The sequence below is a fragment of the Pagrus major genome, chromosome 15, assembly GCF_040436345.1.
Source record: "Pagrus major chromosome 15, Pma_NU_1.0".
Taxonomy (NCBI): Eukaryota; Metazoa; Chordata; class Actinopteri; order Spariformes; family Sparidae; genus Pagrus; species Pagrus major.
The window spans coordinates 22,675,172-22,697,279 of record NC_133229.1 but is presented as its reverse complement, the minus strand read 5'-3'; the positions used below and the strand labels follow the sequence as shown (position 1 = coordinate 22,697,279).

At 43.6% G+C, this 22,108-nt stretch overlaps 1 protein-coding gene across 1 annotated transcript in view; it reads left to right on the top strand.

Annotated features, from left to right (window-relative positions):
* The window catches only part of ank3a (ankyrin 3a), a 105,843-nt gene that overhangs the window by 77,577 nt on the left and 6,158 nt on the right, over positions 1 to 22,108 (top strand). Inside the window, exons 33-47 of the mRNA XM_073481525.1 lie at positions 841 to 1,052; positions 1,304 to 1,511; positions 1,878 to 1,974; positions 3,040 to 3,268; positions 3,379 to 3,504; positions 4,010 to 4,132; positions 4,676 to 4,702; positions 6,268 to 6,349; positions 7,640 to 14,896; positions 15,794 to 15,868; positions 16,211 to 16,342; positions 16,816 to 16,959; positions 19,729 to 21,211; positions 21,329 to 21,491; positions 21,749 to 21,829. Of these exons, the coding sequence (XP_073337626.1) occupies positions 841 to 1,052; positions 1,304 to 1,511; positions 1,878 to 1,974; positions 3,040 to 3,268; positions 3,379 to 3,504; positions 4,010 to 4,132; positions 4,676 to 4,702; positions 6,268 to 6,349; positions 7,640 to 14,896; positions 15,794 to 15,868; positions 16,211 to 16,342; positions 16,816 to 16,959; positions 19,729 to 21,211; positions 21,329 to 21,491; positions 21,749 to 21,829 (10,439 nt within the window). The remainder of the gene's footprint in view (positions 1 to 840; positions 1,053 to 1,303; positions 1,512 to 1,877; positions 1,975 to 3,039; positions 3,269 to 3,378; positions 3,505 to 4,009; positions 4,133 to 4,675; positions 4,703 to 6,267; positions 6,350 to 7,639; positions 14,897 to 15,793; positions 15,869 to 16,210; positions 16,343 to 16,815; positions 16,960 to 19,728; positions 21,212 to 21,328; positions 21,492 to 21,748; positions 21,830 to 22,108) is intronic.

Sequence of the window (22,108 nt, the reverse complement as noted above, 5' to 3'; positions counted from 1 at the left end):
TGTTTAGCCTATTTATTGTCCCCTTTTTTCCTCTTTGACCAAAATGTCACACCTCAGTATCACCTAACATTTAAATGCTTTTATAAAGTTTTATAGAATTTGTTTTTAGAGACAACAACCACTGATTGTTGCTTGCACTACAAGAACATGTAAAAAAACGCCATTTTCCATGCACTGGTCAATTTTGAGATTTTGGGGTCTATTTAGCTTACATGACATGTTTTGTTTCAGACTTGTGAAAAATGTGTCAAAATTACCATTAAGGTTTTTGTTTTAGTTCAGATTTATGTTGTAGAAAAATATATAAAGCATAGTCGCACTAACATACATCAAACTTTCTAGTTTTGTTCCATTTTATATTCTGAAAGTTTTTACAGAGGGGTTTGTTCATACAGCCTGTTTAATGTAACATTTTATCCCAAAAAACATGGCAAAAATTGATGATTTTTCCAGATATCCCAAATTCGTTTGCAACTTGCTTCATCCAATGTTGGGATTTCTGTTCTGGAAGTGTGGACAATGTCTAATATGCATATTTAATCATTACAATTTAAAAAACGATCCCTAAGATCCTAATTTACTGTTGCATCTCCCTGTAAAGCAACATTAGGTCGAAATTCGCATGAAGTAAACGTATATGTAACGCTGTGATCCTCTCACTGAAGTTACATAGTGCAGAAACAAGTGATAGGGGGGCAGAGTGGCTGAGACAGAGACAACATTCACCCTGTTACAAGACACTGTACCGTCAGCATGATTTGAAGCTGTTATTTTAAGATTTAAGAAAAGTTACATAATGTTGCTTTAAATCATGTTTACAAGAGAAATATCTTCTGTCAGAGCTGGACAGTCCTGCCGAGTTGGAGAAGAAGCGGATTTGCCGCATCGTCACCAGAGATTTCCCGCAGTACTTTGCTGTGGTGTCACGGATCAAGCAGGAGTCTAACCACATGGGTCCCGACGGAGGCATGCTGTCCAGCAGCACTGTGCCCATGGTCCAGGCCTCTTTCCCACAGGGGGCGCTCACCAAGAGGATCCGTGTTGGCCTGCAGGTACAGCAGGACTCCTTGGATCAGCTGAATCTCTTTCATGACTTGGCTCTTTTTCTTTAAAAACCTGTTCACTGACTTATTATTTATTTATACCTGACCTATTTTTAGTTGAATATTAGATTCCGCCTCACATGCCTGGACCCTTTTAATCTCATAAAAAGTTCAGGGAAAGTTTGACTAGACATTTCTCAAAATGTAATCAACAAACAAACATTGAGTCTCTTTCTCCGTCTTCCTGTGTCTGTGTTTAGGCCCAGCCTGTGCCAGATGACATGGTGAGAGCGGTCCTTGGGAACAGAGCCACCTTCAGCCCCATCGTCACTGTGGAGCCCAGGAGGAGGAAGTTTCACAAGCCGATCACCATGACGATCCCTGTTCCACCGAGATCGGCAGAAGGCCATCCCAGCGGCCACCGGGGCGACTCTGCACCCTGCCTGCGTCTGCTCTGCAGCATCACAGGCGAGTAAACTGCAGATAACTAGAGCATGGTAACGCCGTTGCAATACCTCTGTCTGTAGGACTGGCTTTGAGTTTCAAGTTATTTAATACAAATACTTTGGCAGTCATTTTATCCTTAGATGCTAGTAAATGTTATTTGTGACCTCACACATAGTTCTTCCTCCATGTATTAGACATGAAACAGAGTTAATAACTCAGAGACACCATTAATTAAATAGCCATGGGCACGTCAGGCCAGCTTTGATGTCAAAAGCTACAGGTCGATAGAGAGAAGATGAAGAACTGAGAAGATAAAAGGATGAGGATTATGAGGGCTAGAACAAAGCTTGGCTGGAAAGGCAGTGAGCTCATCTTGTTTTTTTACAGGAGGGACGTCTCCTGCCCAGTGGGAGGACATCACCGGGACCACACCACTGTCCTTTGTAACTGATTGTGTCTCCTTCACCACAAATGTGTCGGCCAGGTGAGACACACAAACACGCACTGTACACACACGCGCTATACACACAACAGAGAAGTTGACGATGAGAAACACAAAGAAAAGAAGAATATTTTGATTGTGATCAACAGAATATGATCTGCCACTGTTTTAATAAAGAATAATGTCAATTTTCAAGCAAAAACTCAAAATATTTAATGATTCCAGGTCTTAATTGTTGCTGCTGTCTGACATTTTTATGGACCAGTGATTAAACAAAAAATAAATGACAGATTAATCAATAATGACAATAGAGTGGAATATACAACAAATAAATCCAAGAAATTTTAATCTCAATGCAGAACCATGAGTCACTTAGTAGTTAGCAGTGAATCCTATAATCAATCACAAGAGAAAAACTCAAATTACTCTCAGTTGGCACTCGAAACAACTTCTACATGACTTCTACACTGAACTGCGTTTGTTTTTCTTACCTCAACATCTCCTTTTTATCGCAGTCACACATCAGGGGATTTCCCCTCTTGTCTGGCTTTGCAGGTCATTGGCTGATTTTAAACTGTTCATTTCATTAATTAAATGACTTGAAAGTAGTTTTTCCTTCGCCTAACTTTCTCTAATTAGACAGACATTTTTCTCTGTGGCTCTGAATGTAATACCTTATTAAAAACACGTTTACCCAAGTGGAACAAAGTCACATCAACCATACAGTGTTAAGACCTGCCTCCTACGGTGACCTGAGCAAGTGAACTTCTTGGTTACAGTACGCAAAGTCATGAATTCTCCTTTTAACACAGGATTGGGATCATGTGGCGAGTGTGCAGCCTGACATTAACTGAGCACCCTTTGCCGCTCTGTAATTAGATTACTACACCGCTGTCATGTGTTCACCCACAGAGAAACAACCCAGAATGTTTGATTTTACTAGGTTTCACTTGTACTATGAAATGTGCGATACAAACACAGCTCAAATGTGCAGTGCAGATTTAAGCTGTTGTCAGCCATCCTTCAATTTAGGCAATTTTTAAGTTGGCTGACATCCAGACTTGTCCTTTTCCCCTTCCCCTCTTTTCTCTGATTTCTCCTCCACAGGTTCTGGCTCGCAGACTGTCACCAGATTCCTGAGACGGTGAGTCTAGCGTCTCAGTTATACCGGGAGCTGATCTGCGTGCCGTACCTGGCCAAGTTTGTGGTGTTCGCCAAGAGTAACGACGCCGTCGAGGCTCGGCTGCGCTGCTTCTGCATGACAGACGACAAGGTGGACAAGACCCTCGAGCAGCAGGAGAACTTTGAGGAAGTGGCCCGGAGCAAAGACATCGAGGTGGGGCTGTGCGTCTATGTGGACTTACTGCTAGACTGCAGTAAGAGTGTCGAATGAAGAAGAAAATGACAAACAAATAAATCCCTTATGTTTTATTTGGACTTCTGTAGGTTCTCGAAGGCAAGCCTATCCATGTGGACTGCTACGGCAACCTGTCCCCTCTCACCAAAAGTGGGCAGCAGTTGGTTTTTAACTTCTACTCCTTCAAGGAAAACAGACTTCCTTTCAACGTGAAGGTATGAAATGGGTTTCTCATATCACTCTCCTCTCTCTGCTAGCATTTGCTGTCTGTCTTCATCACTCTAGTCTCTTTTGTAAATGCGCCCTGCTGATGAAAACTCAGATATGATAATCTTCTTGTAATTAGCTGACATTCATAGCAATAACAATATACTTTTGTCCGTAGCCAAGGAAAATGAAAATGTCAGTGTCCTACTGTAGAATCAACCGAATGTTATGAGTCTCACGGGTCAGAGCTACACACTGTAACTCGATTTAGTCTTTTGAAATTTGAAATGAAATACATTCGTACATCTACATTCAGTTCAATTCAATTAAATTCAAAGGGGCTTTATTGACATCTTCTGTCATAGAATAGAAATGTATGTATATACAGGTAAAACATAACTTCAAATAAAATAGAAGTAAGGAAGAGAAGCTTTTACTTAACTTTGCAGGCTTGTTCTTGAAGTACTTTGTTACGATCACCTCGTGATGCAGTGTTTTTGCTGTCTTTTGCAGATCAGAGATATGGGCCAAGAGCCATGTGGCCGCCTCTCCTTCCTGAGAGAGCCTAAAACCACGAAAGGCCTTCCACAGACTGCCATATGCAATTTGAACATCACACTGCCAACCCACAAGAAGGTAGGATCACCATGTTTGAACAGTTCATCCTGTTTAGGCCACGTCATATCATCTACATGTAAATGAAACTGAAATACAGAAAAGTGTCCTGACATCGAGAGCAGCCATTGAGGTTCATTTGGTCCAGAAAACGACTGCCTGCTGCTTGTGTCTTTTATTAGTGTTAAAGCCTGTGCCAGTCGTAAGACCCCACAACGTACACATGCAGCCACACATGCACACCGTGCTTTGTTCTATTGCCTGGCTCACTGTGGGAACATACGTCATATGCAAGAAAAAAAAGAAAAAAATCGACACTTCTCATTTGTTTGTTGTGGTGTTGATTGATCACAAGAAACTGAAATTATTTTGCTTTTGCTTTTGTTGTTTTGCTGATTATTTCTTTTAATTAATCCCGAAGATTTTTTCTGATGCCTTTTGTTGTTTTTGCTGCTCCATTTTCATCCCCTGAATTTTGTTTCCACATCCCCGCTCACTATAACGCCCCTGCTCTCCATTGTGTCATCTCTCTCCTCTCCTGCAATGCATCTTGGAATACCACAGGATATGGAGTCTGATCCTGATGATGAGGTAAAACAGATTCTTCATCATCACATGGAACTGCTTCTTCTTTGTCGTCCTTTCTGTTGGCTTTACTGCAGATGCTGTAGTAAATATTTTGTCTCTGTACAGTACCTTGGTGTGACGGATGCTGCACGTTTTTCTTTTACACAGCTCTGACCCCTTGTAGTGCATGAGTGGAAGTTGCAGCTGTTTTAATCAGCAAGGATTTATTTATTGTTGTCTTCATCCCAAGTCCAGTGGAGCCAGTTGCTGTGCCACGCCTCAGCTTGTTTTTCATCTCTATCTTCCTTTCCATACATGTTCAACAGGATGTCACCATGTCTCCATCCTTACTATTAACTCATAGGAAGTCTCACACAGGATTACGGTATCTTTTGTCAGCTGAAGATGAAACCCTAACTCTTATCATTTGTCTACTTAGTCATTGTTTTGTTGTATTTGGGGTTCCCCTTCTTCACCCTTGTCCTTGGCTTGTGTTTAACAGAAGAATACTAACTCTCTCAGCTGCATGCCACAACAAGTTTAATCAAAGGGAGATAAGGCTGTTTTTATGTTTGTGTATTTACATTATACCTAGTGACCATGTATGTTATGTTTCTTCTACGTTAATATATCAACCCACTCGCCAGACTGAATGTTGATATTGGACAATTCAGGAACTAGATTTTTGTTCACTGATTGTTGAACGTTCAGTGCCCCCAAAAGTGCCGCCCTTGCGTCAGTTTTTATGATAATTTGTTACTTACGTAAATTCTACCGAGCACCGGAAGTATAATCGTTGTCATGTTTTACAAACGGTTTAACCTAAGCCTGGCCATCTGTCTTTTTAAAAAAAAAAAAAAGTTTACCATCAGATCAGTACTCTGTATCAGCAGATATGCAAGTTCAGGTATCGGAGAAGGAAACATCCCTAACTGGCACGAAAGATAGACCAACATTCATCACTGCGACCTCCAATCCTTTTCTTTTCACTTTGTTACATAAAGGGCACACTATTAACTGCATTGGCACTGAATGATGGCATATACTGTAAATTTTGTAATGCAGAGTTGTCCAATATGAATTTAATTCCTCTAGACTGGGCTCAATATGAACTGTCCTAATATTAAAATTGACACAGTTACTTCTATTTAAAAAGGTGTCATGTCACCACATTAGATGATGATCTGAGGAAGTCATCTTCATGATAAAAGGACATTCGTTAAGCATACCGTACCTATCTGGAACTTGGATTTCGTCCATGCTTGTCCACTTAATGGATTAGGCGAGAGAGTCAAATCACTTTCTATAGTGATTTCAATCCAACGACATTGAGAACAGCAGTGAGTGAAGAGATGCAGGAAAACAGTCCATTACTCCCCAGAGTAGACACTACAGTGCACCTGCAGTGCCTCCTTGTACCAGTACTAACAGCATGTACTGATTCACTTAAAACAGGGCTGTATTCATGCACTGCAGTATCAAAGTTAACAAGTTAACCTTATTATTCAGACCTAATTCTGATAGAATAGAATAGAATTTTATCATATTTTTATGTTAAAGCGTCTTTTGTTCTTTTTTGTTTGTTTCAGACTGAAAAGCCAGAGCGACGTCATACCTTTGCCTCCTTAGCTTTGCGTAAGCGCTACAGCTATTTGACCGACCCAGCAGCGAGTGAGTTTGACATTTTTACTTACATGAAATTTTTAACTGATTTCAAATATTTATGTGATTTTAATCAGTTTCAAAGGTCCCTTTATAAAGTGTACATTTTTTTCATATACCTTTAGCATAGAAAGAGATCTACCAGACAAAACATGTTCATCACTCATTTATTCTATTCACACATACTCTTTGATCACCTGTCACTCATCAAACATTTGCATGGTTTACTGTGTGTTACGCTTTGCTTACCCACCCCATGTCGACAAATAGTCTCCCTGTTTCACTTGTTATGTTATTTTACATTTGTGGAAACACTGGGAATCAATGTCTGTCTGTTCATTTATCATTTGAACAAAAAATGTTTTAATTCATGTTGAATAAAATATTCTTTTGAATTGTTCTCATTCTTATAGTGGCCATTTCACTCTTATTGGCTTTATGATTGTGAGCGGCTGTGTATATTAATGTGGTTACAGGTTGCACTTTACATTAACTTGATTTCCGTACACTGAGATTATGTTAGAGAAAGCATTTTAACGCAATATAACATTTTTGCCGTTTTCAAAGGATTGGCAATCATTTCCATGCATCCATTTGGGTGCTGTTGGATGTTATGTTTTAATATCCCTGCCTAGTCCAGTCCTTTGTGAAAAAAATATGTTAACACTGATCTGATAAGAATATATTCATACATAGGGGTTGAAATGTTGATTAAACTGAAAACAGTGACCATCCAAATATGACAGGCCTAAATGTCTGATTTACCTCTACTTTTTTGTAAAGTGCAACCTCATATTTTACTTCAAGTCATGACCAAACAAGTACAGTGACATTACTAATGATTTACACTTGTGGGGTCGTCTCTGGCATTGGAAATGAACCAAATGAATGGATAAAGACATGTCAATCAAACATGTACAGTAAAAGGCACTGTTGCAAGGAGGCATATAGATTAAGCACATCAAAAGTCAATGAAATTGTATTATTTTGGTTATCATGTCATTTTCTGTCAACTCTACCATGTCAAGCATCTTTGTTCCTATACATGCACTATTCTTTATTTGGTGTATTTTGTCATTAGTCACTGATTTCGGACCATCATTTGTCATACCATCCCGGTTATTTAAATAAGGGCCTTTCTCAAATTTCATGTGTAAAATTTTATCTTGCTGCTGTAAATGATCCTGTTTCTGACTGACTCAAATTTCTCTTTCTGGTTTTTATGTTTTATTTCAAATTATTTTACGTTCTATTTTACGTTCACTTCTTTATTGCTTTTGGTTTAAATTATTGATGAAGAAACAACTGATCGAAGCTCGCCGAGAACACAGCCTACTAGCTACCCTCACAAACCTGTCTTTTCAACGAAGTCTTATCAGGCGTGGTCGCCTGTTCCTGTCGCCATCCCTGGCCAAGCCAAGTCTGGGTTTGGCTCCCTCTCCAGTTCATCATCCAACACGCCCTCTGCCTCTCCATTAAAGTCTGTTTGGTCCATCAACTCTGCCTCCCCCATCAAGACCAACATCCCTGGATCACCTGCCTCCTCTGTTAAGTCAGTTAGTGACATGGCCTCTCCCATCCGATCTTACAGAACCATCTCCTCTCCTATAAAAACTGTAGTCCAGCAATCCCCATACCAAGCCCAGGTCACCCCCAGTCCCCTGGCGTCACCATGTAAAAATGCCCCAGATCCTATGTCAATGAAAGGACTGGCAGCATTGTCTGCTAGGACCTCCCCTATCACTGTGTCTGGAGGAGGAAGCCCTCTTCTTGAGAGAGCATCCATAGGCATGACACCACCAACTTCTCCAAAATCATCTCTGAGTATGTTCAGTTCACCTCTGCCATACAAGACTGTAATGGCAGGCTCTGGTGGCACAGCATCTTCCTCCTCGCCTATAAAAACAGTCCCTGGTCTTTCCTCTGTGCGTTCCTTTGCCTCAGATGCCATTGGCCCCGCAAGGAACCTGTTCTCCTCTCTTTCTTCACCACATAAATCAAACAACCCCCCAAGTGCTGCAGCTCTGATCAATGGAACTGTGTCGCCTACACAGTACCGCTCTTCATCCCCTACATCTCTTCTCGCAAGCAGTCTGCAAGAGAGAATACAAGCAACCACCAATGCTGCGACTACAAGTGTCAATGCAGCCTTTGATGAGGTTGAAAAAACATTCAATTCTTGTTCTGCAGGCTATGGCACCTTGAAGTCCATGTCCTCTTCTGCATCCTCCTCATATCAGTCCATTAGATCATCAGCCTCCAATTCCATTTACGCCTCTCTAAGATCTCCTCCTAATGCCACCACTGCTGTAACATCCAGCACAATGACTGTTCCAGTCTACTCTGTCATTAATGTGCTGCCAGAGCCCCAGTTCAAAAAGTTACCTGAAGTGTCCAAGTCAGCTGCTGCGCTTTTGTCCCCGCGGAAGACTGTGCCTCCTGAGGTGAATGCTCAGTTGCAGTCTTCCTTTGCCAGAACTCTTTCCCCCATCAAAGCCCCTCTTTTTTCTGCTGGCCTGAAATCAAACACCGCATCACCAATGTCATCCAGTCAAGAGATTCTGAAGGATGTAGCCGAAATGAAAGAGGACTTGATACGAATGTCAGCCATTCTGCAGACAGACCCAAATTCAACAGCCAACAAAGGATTTCAGTCTGATTCTCCCAAAGAGGCTCGGATAGAGGACGAGGAGCCATATAGGATTGTGGAGAAAGTAAAACAAGATTTGGTGAAAGTGAGTGAAATCCTTACTAAGGATTCTGTGAAGGATGGAAGGGTTTGCCTGGCAAGGGGTTCTTTGGATGACATACACTTCTCAAAAGTACAAGTTGAACAACCACCAAGCAATTGGAGCTATCCGCCAAGATATGAGACTGTGGTTCCTCAAGCCAAATCAAAAACAATACCAGATAGAGATTTCAATCTCTCCAAAGTGGTTGACTACCTCGTCAATGACGTTGGTAGCAGCTCTTTCTCAAAAATGCATGAAACGAGGCATAAAGCAGACGAGGGCAAGAGAGAAGGAGAGGTCAAGGAGAAGCAGAAACGTGTCCTAAAACCCACCATAGCAGTTCAGGAGCATAAGCTTAAAATGCCTCCAACAAGCATGCGCTCATCAGCTTCAGACAAAGAGATCAGTAAAGTAGCAGATGCACTTTTTGGAGCAGACACTGTGCTAGAATCTCCTGATGATATCTCACATGAACAGGATAAAAGCCCCCTCTCAGACAGCGGCTTTGAGACCAGGAGTGAAAGGACACCCTCTGCCCCTCAGAGTGCAGAAGGCATGGGCCCCAAGGCCCTTTTTCAGGATATCCCAGTGCCCCCAGTGATCACTGAAACTAGGACTGAGGTTGTCCATGTCATCAGGAGCTATGAGCCCCCAGAGGACAGCAAACAACCTGCAATGGAGGATGCACATGCTGTCAGATATATTGATTCAGATTCTAAAGGGCACCTGAATCAAGCTTCATCAACGCCAGAACAGAATAAATGCTATTCAATAAAAGTCAGCCCTGACGAGGATCCAATGGGAAAAGGGATGAGGGTAAAGGAGGAGACTCACATCACTACCACCACCAGGATGGTTTACCACAAACCAACTGGCAAAGAAGCAGCATCAGAGAGGTGTGAGGAAACTATGTCTGTGCATGACATAATGAAGGCTTTTCAGTCAGGGAAGGACCCTTCAAGAGAGCTGGTTGGACTGTTCGAACACAAGTCTGGCAATGAGGAAACGTCACAAAGAGTCCTCGAGGACATTAACTCCAAACCTAAGGTTGAAAGAATAATTGAGGTTCACATTGAAAAAGGCAGTAAAGCAGAACCAACAGAGGTGATCATCAGAGAGACAAAAAACCACGCAGAGAAGGAAATGTATTACTACCCAGGGAACAGACTGGAAGAGGAGGAGCCTGAGGAATCGCTTCCAGTTTACCTTGACTCCCCCAGAGTGAACACACCAATGTCACAAGAGGAAGACAGTCGCCCTAGTTCAGCCCAGCTCATGGCAGATGACTCTTACAAAACACTAAAGCTACTTAGTCAGCAATCGGTAGAATACAATGAGGATGAATCATCAGAACTTAGGGGTGAATCTTACAATTTTGCAGAGAAAATGCTACTCTCTGAGAAATTTGACCAGTCTCATTCTGACACAGAGGAATATCTGAGAGATAGGTCTCGCTTCCACTCACCAGACAGAAGCAGTCACAGTGAGGGTAGATCAGTCGGGCCAAGGACAGAGTATGTCTTCAGGTCATCGAGAAATGTGTTTGACAAGTCTGGAAGAATGGCTAATGTTGATGATAGCTTTGACAAACTGACACTTTTGCAGTATTCTTCCGAGCCTGGTAGCCCAAAGCAGTCTGTTTGGATGCGTGTGCCGGATGACTCCCAGAGTAAGGACAGAGAGCAGCTTATGTATGAGGACAGAGTTGACAGGACTGTTAAGGAGGCAGAGGAAAAACTAAGTGAGGTATCTCAATTCTTTCGTGACAAAACAGAACAGCTCAATGATGAACTATCATCTCCAGAAAAGAAATCGCGCAGACCAGACTTTAGAGAATCACGATCAGGGCCTAGCTCTACACACAGCAGTCCAGAGAGGTCACCCTATAGGAATGGGGGTAGTGGGGAAGAGTGGAGCAGAGAAAGGCTTAGAGACAGGTTCAGCTCCAGTGACAGGAAATGTGCTAGTTTACCCAGCAGTCCAGAAAGGAGAGTATTGCTGCAGTACAGTGATTCAGACCCAAGGAGACAAGGAGATGGTAAATCACAGGGAAGCACAGGTGAAAGCCCTAAACCTTTTCAAATGTCCTCTTCCAAAGTCAGTGCAGTCAGGCTAAAGTTTGAGCAAGAGGCTCAAAGGCAAGATAGGAGTTCTCAGGGTAGCCAGAATTCAAATCCTCCAATTAGGAAACTCCAGGAAAGTAAGCTACCTGTGTACCAGGTGTTTGCTGGTTCAGACATTCCAAAAACACCTGGTAGTCCGGGAAACCAGAGGAGATGTTCAGATAACGAATCAAATAAGTTCTCACCCAAGCATGAGAGCAGTGGAAAAGATCAGGAAGAGAAAAAGTTCTTCAAAACTTGGGAGAACCAAGAGTATGGGACCTATAAGCCCCAATCTCCCAAACCAGCTCGTTCTTTAATCCAAGATTCTATGAAAGATGGCAATAATAGTGATTCCCAAAGACAAGAAACCACCAAGAAAATAATCTACACAGAATTCGTTGTACGAGAAAGTCCAAATAGTAATGATAGTCTAAAAAAAAACTCGGAATCGCAAATTCCTGTAAGAAAGCCTTCTAATTTCTCAGAAAATCACAAATCCACCACTTTAAAATTAGATACCTCTGTTGATGAGAGGGGAGGGTCTCATATACCTACATTAGCTAGAAATCGGTTACACAGTAGCTCTGACTCCAACAAGTCTACTCGTGGATCATCAGTAGGAAAATCCACGGACTCATCAGACAGTAGCCAATCAAATGTAGTGTGTAACGGTGTTGATAGTGACCAAGTAGAGTATTTGGATCAAGTAACTCCTGTAGTTGTCACAGAAGGTTTCAAAGATATTAAACCCTTACCTGTGTACGTTAGTATCCAAGTAGGAAAGCAATATGAGAAAGAAACAGCCTCAGGACAGTTGGGAACATACAAAAAGATAGTAAGCCATGAGAGTAGGACAGTGCATGAGACTAGGGGTGCATTTTACACTGTAAAGCAAAAGCAGTCTCCATCTCCTCAAGGAAGTCCAGAAGATGACACTCTTGAACAAGTGACATTCATGGACAGCTCTGGGAAAAGTCCTGTTACTCCTGAGACCCCCAGCTCAGAGGAAGTGAGTCTGGCCTCAAGAACACCAGACTCTGTGATAGGCTTCATGCCTGGCATGCCAAGCCCAATCCCTGAGGAGTCTGAGGAGGAAGAAGGGAAGACGTTCATCTACAAGGAGCCTTCAAAGGAAAAACCTAAGCCAGCTTCCTCAGAGAGTCACAGTAAAAAACAGGATGCAGAGAGACAGAAGTCAAAGGAGAAAAGAGTGGCTTATATAGAGTTTCCACCTCCTCCACCTTTAGAAGCAGAGCAGTCGGACCCTGAGAAAAGGGGGTCGTGTGCTTCTTCTGAGGCAGAAACGGAGATGATAGAGGTGAACCTCCAAGAGGAGCATGATAGGCACCTCTTAGCCGAGCCAATCATCAGGGTCCAGCCACCATCCCCTATTCCCCCTGGAGCTGATAACAGTGACTCTAGTGATGATGAGTCTGTCTTCCATCCCATCCCTATCAAAAAGTACACATTCAAAATGAAAGAGGAGGGAGAGAAATGTCCAAAACCAAAAAAAACAGAGAAAAATGGAAACAAAGACTCTGGGCTCAATGGTGTTGTAAAGGCCGAGGATGATGACTTTGAACAAAATGGCAATGACCAGTCAATCACGGACTGCTCCATAGCAACCACTGCTGAGTTCTCCCATGACACAGATGCAACTGAAATAGACTCTTTAGATGGGTATGATCTTCAGGATGAGGATGACGGACTGAGCGAGGACCCCAAAACATCTAGTCTGTCCAATGATGGAAAAACAACCGATCGCTCATTTAGTCAGTCGAAGCTGGAAGTGATAGAGGAAGAAAAATGTGAGGAAGGGGGGGATAATGGAAAGACTAAAACCAGCACAAGCAGTGGAGATGAAAAAGATTATACCCTCGAAGGAAGGCATCCAGATAGGCAGACCTTTGATGAAAACTACTTTGGTTACCAACTTGAGGAGGAGCTGAATTCAACTTTTAAAACTGTTGCCACCAAGGGCCTGGACTTTGACCCCTGGTCCACCAAAGGGGGCGATAATGATGTGTTTGAGTCCAAAACAAAAGATGAGGACCCCAAGCCCTTTGGTTTATCGGTGGAGGACAAGTCACAGGCTACAACACCTGACACAACCCCTGCTCGAACACCGACTGATGAGAGCACACCGACTAGTGAGCCTAATCCCTTCCCTTTCCACGAAGGGAAGATGTTTGAGATGACCCGCAGTGGTGCTATTGACATGAGCAAGCGGGACTTTGTTGAAGAGAGGCTTCAGTTTTTCCAGATTGGTGAGCATTCCTCTGACCCTAAAACAGGGGAAAAGGGGAGAGGGGGCAAGATCCTGGGGGTAATTACCTCTCAGTCAAAAACAGGGGAGAGGGCCACAGTAGATGGGATGGTGAAAGTTATAGATACTACCACAGACAGCAGCACTACACCAACAACACCAGCAGCAACAACAACAAAATGCAGCCCTGCACAGCCTGGCGGTGACACTGGCTATACCGGTACTGATGCCCCCACCTGTGAAGCCATAGCTGAGACCGCCTCCTCATGCACAATCACAGCCTCTAAGGTTGATCCCAAATTACGCACTCCTATTAAGATGGGCATAGCTGCCTCTATTACTGTGAAAAAAGACTCAGGGGATCTCACCGATTGTAAAACTGAGATGTCAGAGGGTCAGATGGTGCCAGAATACATCAGTATAGAGGGTCAGTGTACAGAGAGCCAGTCTAGTAGACACGCCGAACCCAAGTTAGAGAGAAGAGATTACCCTTCTGAAAACTGCAACAACAACAATAACCTCGAGTCCTCCAGTGTTCAGGCAAACTACATTCAATGTGGTAGTGTGGTGTTTAATTTGCAGTCCTCCTCTGAGCCCACTCTTCAGAAAGCAAGCAGGATAGAAACACTGTGCTGTAGGGAAATAGAGGAGAGGGTGGAAGTACACAGCAGCAATCAAGTGCAAGAGCAGAAAAGTGAAACAGTTAAAGAAAGTGAAGTGAAGCAGCCCAAGTCGAGGCTTCCAGTTAAAGCATCAGGGTGGTCATTTCACACGCAGGGAACAGCCATAGGCAAACAGAAGCCCAAGCAGGTGGTGACCGTTGAGGTCAGGAAAAGAGGAGAGCCAGCCATAGCCAAAGTAGAGCCCAGGTCTAGAATACCAATCAAGGATGTTAAAAAGAGTAGCCCTGCTGCAGCAGCTAGCTCACTTGTTTCAGTTCGGGTTACCTCACAGCCAACAAGAGCATTGGACACAGACAGAGCAGCCATACAGTTGCCCTCGAGGCTACCACTGAAGGACAGGCATCAGGTCAGCAATGTCACAACAGAGGGAGCATGTAGACAGGGCAGAAAGGAGAACCCTAGTGAGGTTTGTAAGCGCACCATCGAATACTTTAAAGGCATTAGCGGGGAGACGCTAAAGTTGGTGGACCGACTGTCAGACGAGGAGAAAAAGACGCAGACAGAGCAGTCGGAGGAAGACAGCACCTCCCGGAGCACCTCTCTGTCGGACGCCTCCCAGCCTTCCCAGCCCTCCCAGCCCTCCCGCTCATCCAGGTCTGGTAGAGGTTCGAGGGCTGAGGCCGGGGCCGCGTCCGTAAGGGCAAAGGTGGCGACGACGGACAGGGCCTCCGGCAGTGAGAGAAGCAGGAGGAGTAGGCGGACTGGTGGGAAGGAGGGCAGTCAGGGACTCACAGGGTCTCGAACGCCTCCCATCGCGGAGATCAAGCCTAGTTTGTAAAACTTTCACACTATGTTTAAAATACATCTATATATTTATATACTTCACTTTTAGTTGCATGACATCGTTGTGATCGTTTAATGGATTGACTGGAATGCCTGTGGCGTGTTTACATATTCTCTTCAGAACAGTAGCTGTCATTTAAATTTCTTTTTTGTCATTGATGTACTGTGTACTGTATTGTCCTTGTTGCAAGATTCTCTTTCCTCTGTTCCCCTCTTTCAACCCTTTTTAACCTCCGTATAGTAGACTGAGCATGCCAGTAGTAGTGACTGGTCCACTGGCACAACCAGTCCATTTTTTGACAACTCCCTGGTCTGTCTGTCTGTCTGTCTGTCTGTGCAGGGTGGCTACCAAGTTGTAGTTTGTTCTTACAGAATTTTTCATGCTATCAATTGTCTTTTAAACTAACTAGTGTTGGCAAAGAACACACAAAAGCGTCTTTGCATGTTGACATTTTAGATTCTAACATAGACCTTTCCACCCTAGATTTGTAGAACGATGAGTCTGTTGTTGGGAGTCATGTTATGCTTTGTTTTGTGTGGTTCTCATGACAGTTACTGCCTGCCTAGAGGATACATACCACAAACAGTCACAGAGCACCACTTACTCTATGAACCTATTTAAGTTGCCCATAATGTCTCTAATGTGAAATATCCTTTTCTGGCCATCCTGGGGAAATAATTAAACTTATATTACAGCTATATTACACTAACACGCTAACTGTAATGCTAATATTTTTAACACTACCTTAATTAATTTCATTAAGCCTGACGAATGAGTGGCCAGAAAAGGAAAATTATGTACATGTTCATTTTTCTCTTACATTGGTGTATGGGGGAGAAGATTGTGAATTTTATTGATGAGTTATTGTCTTCTTTGTTGCCAGGTCCCCAAAGTCCCTGTGAGCGAACTGATCTGCGCATGGCCATCGTTGCAGATCACCTGGGACTCAGTTGGACAGGTCAGATACATTCTCTATATGCCTGTCTGCCAAACCCTCTCTCTCAGTCTTAAACTCTGTTATTTACTGCCATCTTCAGGTTAACATGATAACCTACAAGGAATCTGTGCTGGGATAAAATAAAATAAAACAGCAGAAAAACATTGCAAGTTAAATGTAATGAAGTGAAAACTGAAGTTATAAGCTGTTTTATCATTTATAGAAATTGAATCATGTTGAAATACAAATATATGTATTGTATATAACCCTCTGCAGTCTGTGTGTTTGCACTGCGAATAAAGAAAGATTGTACATTAAAGTTTAAATATTTTTGTCTGACTTGCTGTCTGTATCCCGTGACAGAGTTGGCTCGGGAGATGAACTTCACAGTGGATGAGATCAACCACATCAGACTAGAGAACCCCAACTCTCTGACAGCACAGAGCTTCATGCTACTTAAGAAATGGGTCAGTCGGGAAGGGAAAAACGCCACAAGTAAGACTATTTTTATATCTGAAAATCTACTTTACAGCCTCTGTTTCTTCTCCCTTTGTGTGTCTTTTTTTCCTATTCTCACTCTTTTCCATCTTTTTGCTCTTGTTGTAAGACTTAATAGTTCATCACCCCAAGAAAGATGAACTTCTGATGCTAGCTTACTAAAATTAGGGCTTTTCTCACAAGCATCTTTGTAGTCCACTTCTCTGTCTGTCTTCCTGTCCTCTCTACCTCACTGTCTGTCTCTTCATCAATCTCATTTGTTTGGAAATCTTTGAGCACCGATATGGAATCTGGGAGATGTTTAAATTTGAGGGTAGCTTTATTGTGTTTATAACAACTTTAAGGAACAAAAGGAACAATATTGCTTTAAAAATCCTCATACACGTTCTTCTCTCTGGTATAACATTGGAATAAGCAGTTTTTGAATCATGGGATAAAATATTTATTTGTCTTTTTTTTCTCCCCCACAGCGGATGCCTTAACTGCAGTGCTGACCAAAGTCAATCGGATGGATATTGTGACTTTGCTGGAGGGCCCAATATTTGACTATGGTAACATTTCAGGCACGAGATGTTTTGCCGATGATAACGCTGTTTTCCGGGATCAGGCTGATGGTAAAGTTTAGCTCTGTCTAGCTGACCTCTTACCTCTCCCTGCTACCTTTTGTTGTGCCAATGCATGGATCACATACGTTAAGTCCTAATGCAAATCTCTAGAGGAGTTATTTATTAGTCAGATTTGGATTTTGTTTGGACAACTGGCTCCTGCTGTTTTTCAAATGGATTTCCATTCTTTACAGTTTATGCGCCATTGAAATAATGATGTTTCTTTACTTTAGACTTCAATCTTTTGAATCTCTTCAATCTCTGATTTGAATTGGCATCTGTTGAATTAATCACCCTTTGTATTCAAGTAAGGTGTTGCTCACCAAATCACAATAGTGTATCCAGTTGTCACAAATAAGCAATATCCACTGTTAATATCCCATTCTTAGTGCATGCTGCATACTACAAACTGCTTTAATGTGTTTTCAATTATGTCTGTAGAAATGATTTAACCCTGTAGAGTCTGCTTTACCTCTTGATTTAGTTTAGTTCTCCTAGTTCTCCTCCAGTTCCTCTGAGCCTTCCTTGGATAGATGAGAGAATTTCTTCCTCTGTGAAACCAGACTGCCTCCTCTTTCTCCTCCTCCTGTTCCCCCTGCCTCCCATCACCTCTCCACAGCAGGACCCACTGCTGATAACAGCACATAACAGCTCTTAACAACTTAAGAGTCATGTGTTGCCCTCATCCATTCCTCACGTGCCTCCTCCTCCACACATCCCTCAGTCGTGTTATTCATTCATTCATTGTCTTTTTGTCCAAGCATGTTTCACCATAAAACATTTTGTTTTTTGTCTCTTTTTGTTTCTTTGTGTCTCTCCTGCATATATCTTGCCTCATTCCTTTCCCGTAGTTTGCATAATTATCCCTCTAACTCCCAGAAGTGCTGAAGGTGCCTTCATCGTGCAGACACCCAGCCCCTTCTATCCACCGCTGTCCCCAACGCCCCCGCCCACTCCCCTCACGACCACTGCTGCACGTCGCTGCCGTCCGCTTTCCTTCCGCCGCTCTTCAAGTTATGAGTCCTCCATTTCGCTCAAAGACTTGGCACCTCCTGCGCCGTTTGAACAGTCACAGTTCAGCTTCCTTGCTCCTCCTTCCCCATGCGTCATCCATCAGTGCCCTACTGCTGACCCTCGTCTGTCCCCCACCTTCCCATTCTCGCCCCACCCATCCTCCCCGATCCCCCTCATCACCTCACCTTTACCTTCCTCCCCGCCACCCTTTCCTTCTTCACCCACCTCTGCCCCAACCTCCCCCACCCCCACCACGCCACCTCCAAACCCTGCACAAGCAGAACCAAACACCTCCTCTCTCACATCATCCGGTTATACCTCTGACTTGTCTTGTAATACTTCTGCACCCTCCGAAACCGCAACCAGACCCACCAACCTCACCTTTGCACCCTCCTCTGTTAGCCCTAACCAACCTGAATCCATCACCATACCTGTTTCGTCCATCCCCTCCTCACCCTCAGGCAGAGCCTCGCCTTCTGTCACCGCCTCTCAAAGCAAAGAGTCTGCAGTGACCCAGCTAGCCTCCCGTTCCCGCCCTGTCTCCCCTCTCTCCATGTCTACTCTCCCTCCGGTCTCTCCCTCTGGGTCCCGTTGTCCCAGCCCCACTCCTTCCTCCCCTCCTCTCCGCTCCCTGTCTCCCTGTCCTGCTTGCCAGTGTACGTTTGCGCCCGACATCCCTCCACCTCCCAATAAAGCCCGCATTGATCCTTCAACAATGGAAATATTAATATAGTGTGCTCTGTCCTTTATCCTGTCCCTTCTCCTCCCCTGTCCCTTCTCACATCTCTCATCTGTCAACTGTCTCATGTGAGCATGTAACAGACCACCCAGGCAAACATTAATATCTCAATAACTCATCACATCACACGCTATATGATCAATATGGCCTTGTGTCACTAATGTGTCCCACTTTCAATCTCTTTCGTCACAACTTTTGAATTAACACTCACTGAAAAAACAAACAACTATTGACAATTTGAATGTCCATCTTTATATATCCTAAAATTTTTGAATTTTTTTATTTACATTGAATATGGTATTGTCAAACATATACAGTACAACGGATTGTATGTATTTATTACATTGTACTGCATAGGGCTGCAAAAATCATAATCACAATAATTTAAAGCTGCTACAAGGAGACGTTAGCCAGTTAGAAATAAACAGTGTCCACATTACAATATCAACAAATTATCAAAGTTACTTGTAATAGCTTTACCACCATTACATCACACATTTACTCACTGACTTTGGAAACATCACACATTTATTTAACTTTAAAAATAACTTGTATTTTAACTGATTTCCTTGAACCTTAAATTTAATTCAAGTGAAGGACAAATGTTAGAAAACAATAATAATAAGAATGTATAGTAAGTAATAGTATTAGTTTTATTTTGGATATAAAATGTGAGAAAGGATTGCTGAATCGTGACTCTCTCGTCCTTTTTGGCTGCTCCAAGCACCGGTATCATAATAGCACTAATGGATGTGCATAAAAATAAAATGTGTTCAATCCTCCAGTCCCTTTTATTGCATATGTTTGACACTGGCTTGTCGTTCTGCCAGTTATAGCTGACCTTTGCACCATCTCAGCTGGTGGTTGTCCGGCTACATGCTTTACACTTCAGCCTCTGTGACATCGTCCACGTCATATGGTGTATTTTTCAGGGTGTGTGTTTGTGTGTTTGTGGTGTGTTATATTCTTTTGTGGCATGCTTCGGTGCGTGTATGTCTCTACATTTGTCATCCTGTCACCTACAGATTATCAGAGCATTCTAGCGGAGCTGCAGTCCCCCGCCGCACTGCACTCCGACCCCCACTTCCTGGAGCCCGAACTCCCCGTCACCCCCAACCCTTCCCTTGCCACCCACCAACACCACCATTACCCAGAACCAGACACCCCTTTGCTGGCCGACTCCCAGCCTCAGCCCCTGCCCTGGAGCCCGGAGATAGAGCCCGGTAGCGGAGAGCCAGACAGCCCCCCTAGGAGTCCCCCCAGACCCTGTGAGCTCGCCCTGTCCGTTCCAGTCTTTGAACTCCCCGATCCTGTTCCCCGCAAGGTCACAAAGCCCCACATTGCTCTGAACGACGAGCTGCTTCTGAGCGAGGAGGAGGACAGGCCTTTTCAAGAAATGGAGCTGAGCCACAAGCACAAGTCTCACTCCGTCCCCGCTGCGATGTGCGAGTTAGACATTGACATGGCTTACTCCACATCTTCCCCTACACTCTCATCAGTATCATCCATAACCCCTTCATCGCCTGACAGAGCACACATGGGAGATGGAGGATCGCAGATGATAGCCCCCAATGGGGTACAGGAGGATGTAGGCTTGAAAGGAAGTGAAAGGGAAGTGACAGAAGAAATACAGAAGGTTGTTGAGATGGTTGCAGCAGAGTTAGCAGAGGGAAACGGATTAGTGGAGAAGTGGGTAGAGCACGACTTGATTAGAAATGTGGAAAGAAAATGTGAGATGATAATAAAAGATAGATCCGAGTTGGCAGAGGAAAATAGTATTGTGTTGGAACAGAAGGAGGGATCTGCAGAGGAAGAGAGAGATGGGACAATTGAGCAGCTTGTCCTTATTGAAGATGGGAATAAGGGGGCAGTGTGTGAGGTGGAGGAGGTAAAAGAGGTGCAGAATCTGTCAGAAGAACAGCATAATCTGATTGAAATTGGTGATGAAGTGGAAAAAGATGATAGAATAGAAGCAGAAACGGTCAGAGAGTGTATTCATGAAACACCTGAGGCTCAAAAAGTCGATGAGAAGAGCGAGAAAAGGGTCGAGGAGGGTGACAGAATGGATGACACAGATGGAGAACTGCAGTATAAGGATGAAAAAGAAGACATTTGCAGGACATCAGAATTGGACGAGGAGGCCGAGGAGGATCAGCCTGTAGTTCGGCTCTCCCCTCAGGCCTGGGTTGAGGCACTTGAGGAACGTCAGCCCAGCGATTCTTGGTCCAATGAGGAAGAGGAGGAGGGAGATGGAGATGGAGATGGAGACAAAGAAGAGGCATTAGGGTCTCTGTTGGAAGACGCGAAGACAGAAGAAGGCTCAGAGGAGAAGGAGGAGGACGAAGAGATTCCCCAGGCCAGAGATGAGGAGATTCATGATCAGGTTGAACAGGCAGAAAAAGACGTGTGTTCACTTTCAGGTTGGCACAGTGATTCCTCCAGCGTCAATGTGGAACCACCGACGCCAGGCCGCAGTGTCAGCTCGGACCTGCTCGACAGGCGGGAAAGGTAAAACTATTATACAACTAAAAAACGTCTCCCAGAATATCAACTTGAATTTAAAATCTACCACTCCTAATGTCATCCGACAACTCCAGTCCTAACTCTGTGTCTCTAACCCAACAGCCAAGAGAACTCTAGTGACTCCATCACTTCCTCGTCTCGGGGAGAATCAGGGAGGTCCCGACAGAACGGCGACAACTCAAAGCACTCACCTCAGGACGCCTCATCGGAATCATCGAACGGCAGAAAGGAAGAGGGAGCCCTGGTGTCGGAGAAAAAAGTCCAGGTAATCAAAAGACGATTTTTTACTACAAAAAGTACTATATTGAATTGAAAACCCCTAAAACTAAAAACCTACGAAATAATTTGTGTTAAAGAAACATAAACTACAGTCTTTTATTCCAGGTTTGTCTTTTCTGATACAGCCAACCGTGGAGTTGAAGTACATTAAGGACATCAACAAAATGTCTCAATTAACCAATGTTTTTCTCGTTCTGACTCCCCCCTTGTGTTTGTGTAATGGCTTTATAATACCCTCCTCAGCAGCGGGTTAGTGTAGATTCTGGTTCAGAGGAAGAGCAGACCGTTACCACCAGAATCTTCAGACGCCGTCTCATTTTAAAGGTACCCTGAAAGCTTGGAGCAGAAGCTGGGCAGAGGCTTGGTCTGGTCTGGTTTGGTTTGGTTTGGTTTAGTTTAGTCTGGTGTGCATTGTAGTGGTATTGCTTGGTGTACTGATAGCTCTACTCTCTTTGTGTGTTCATAGATATGTTTGTAGTTCATGGTAGCTCATACCATGGTGTTTGTTGAAGACTAACCTTATTTAGCGCTCTTTCTGACATGGAGATTCTCTCTTGGGGTGTTGTTTCCGTGTGGTGATGGTTTCAACATGTTTGAAACAGC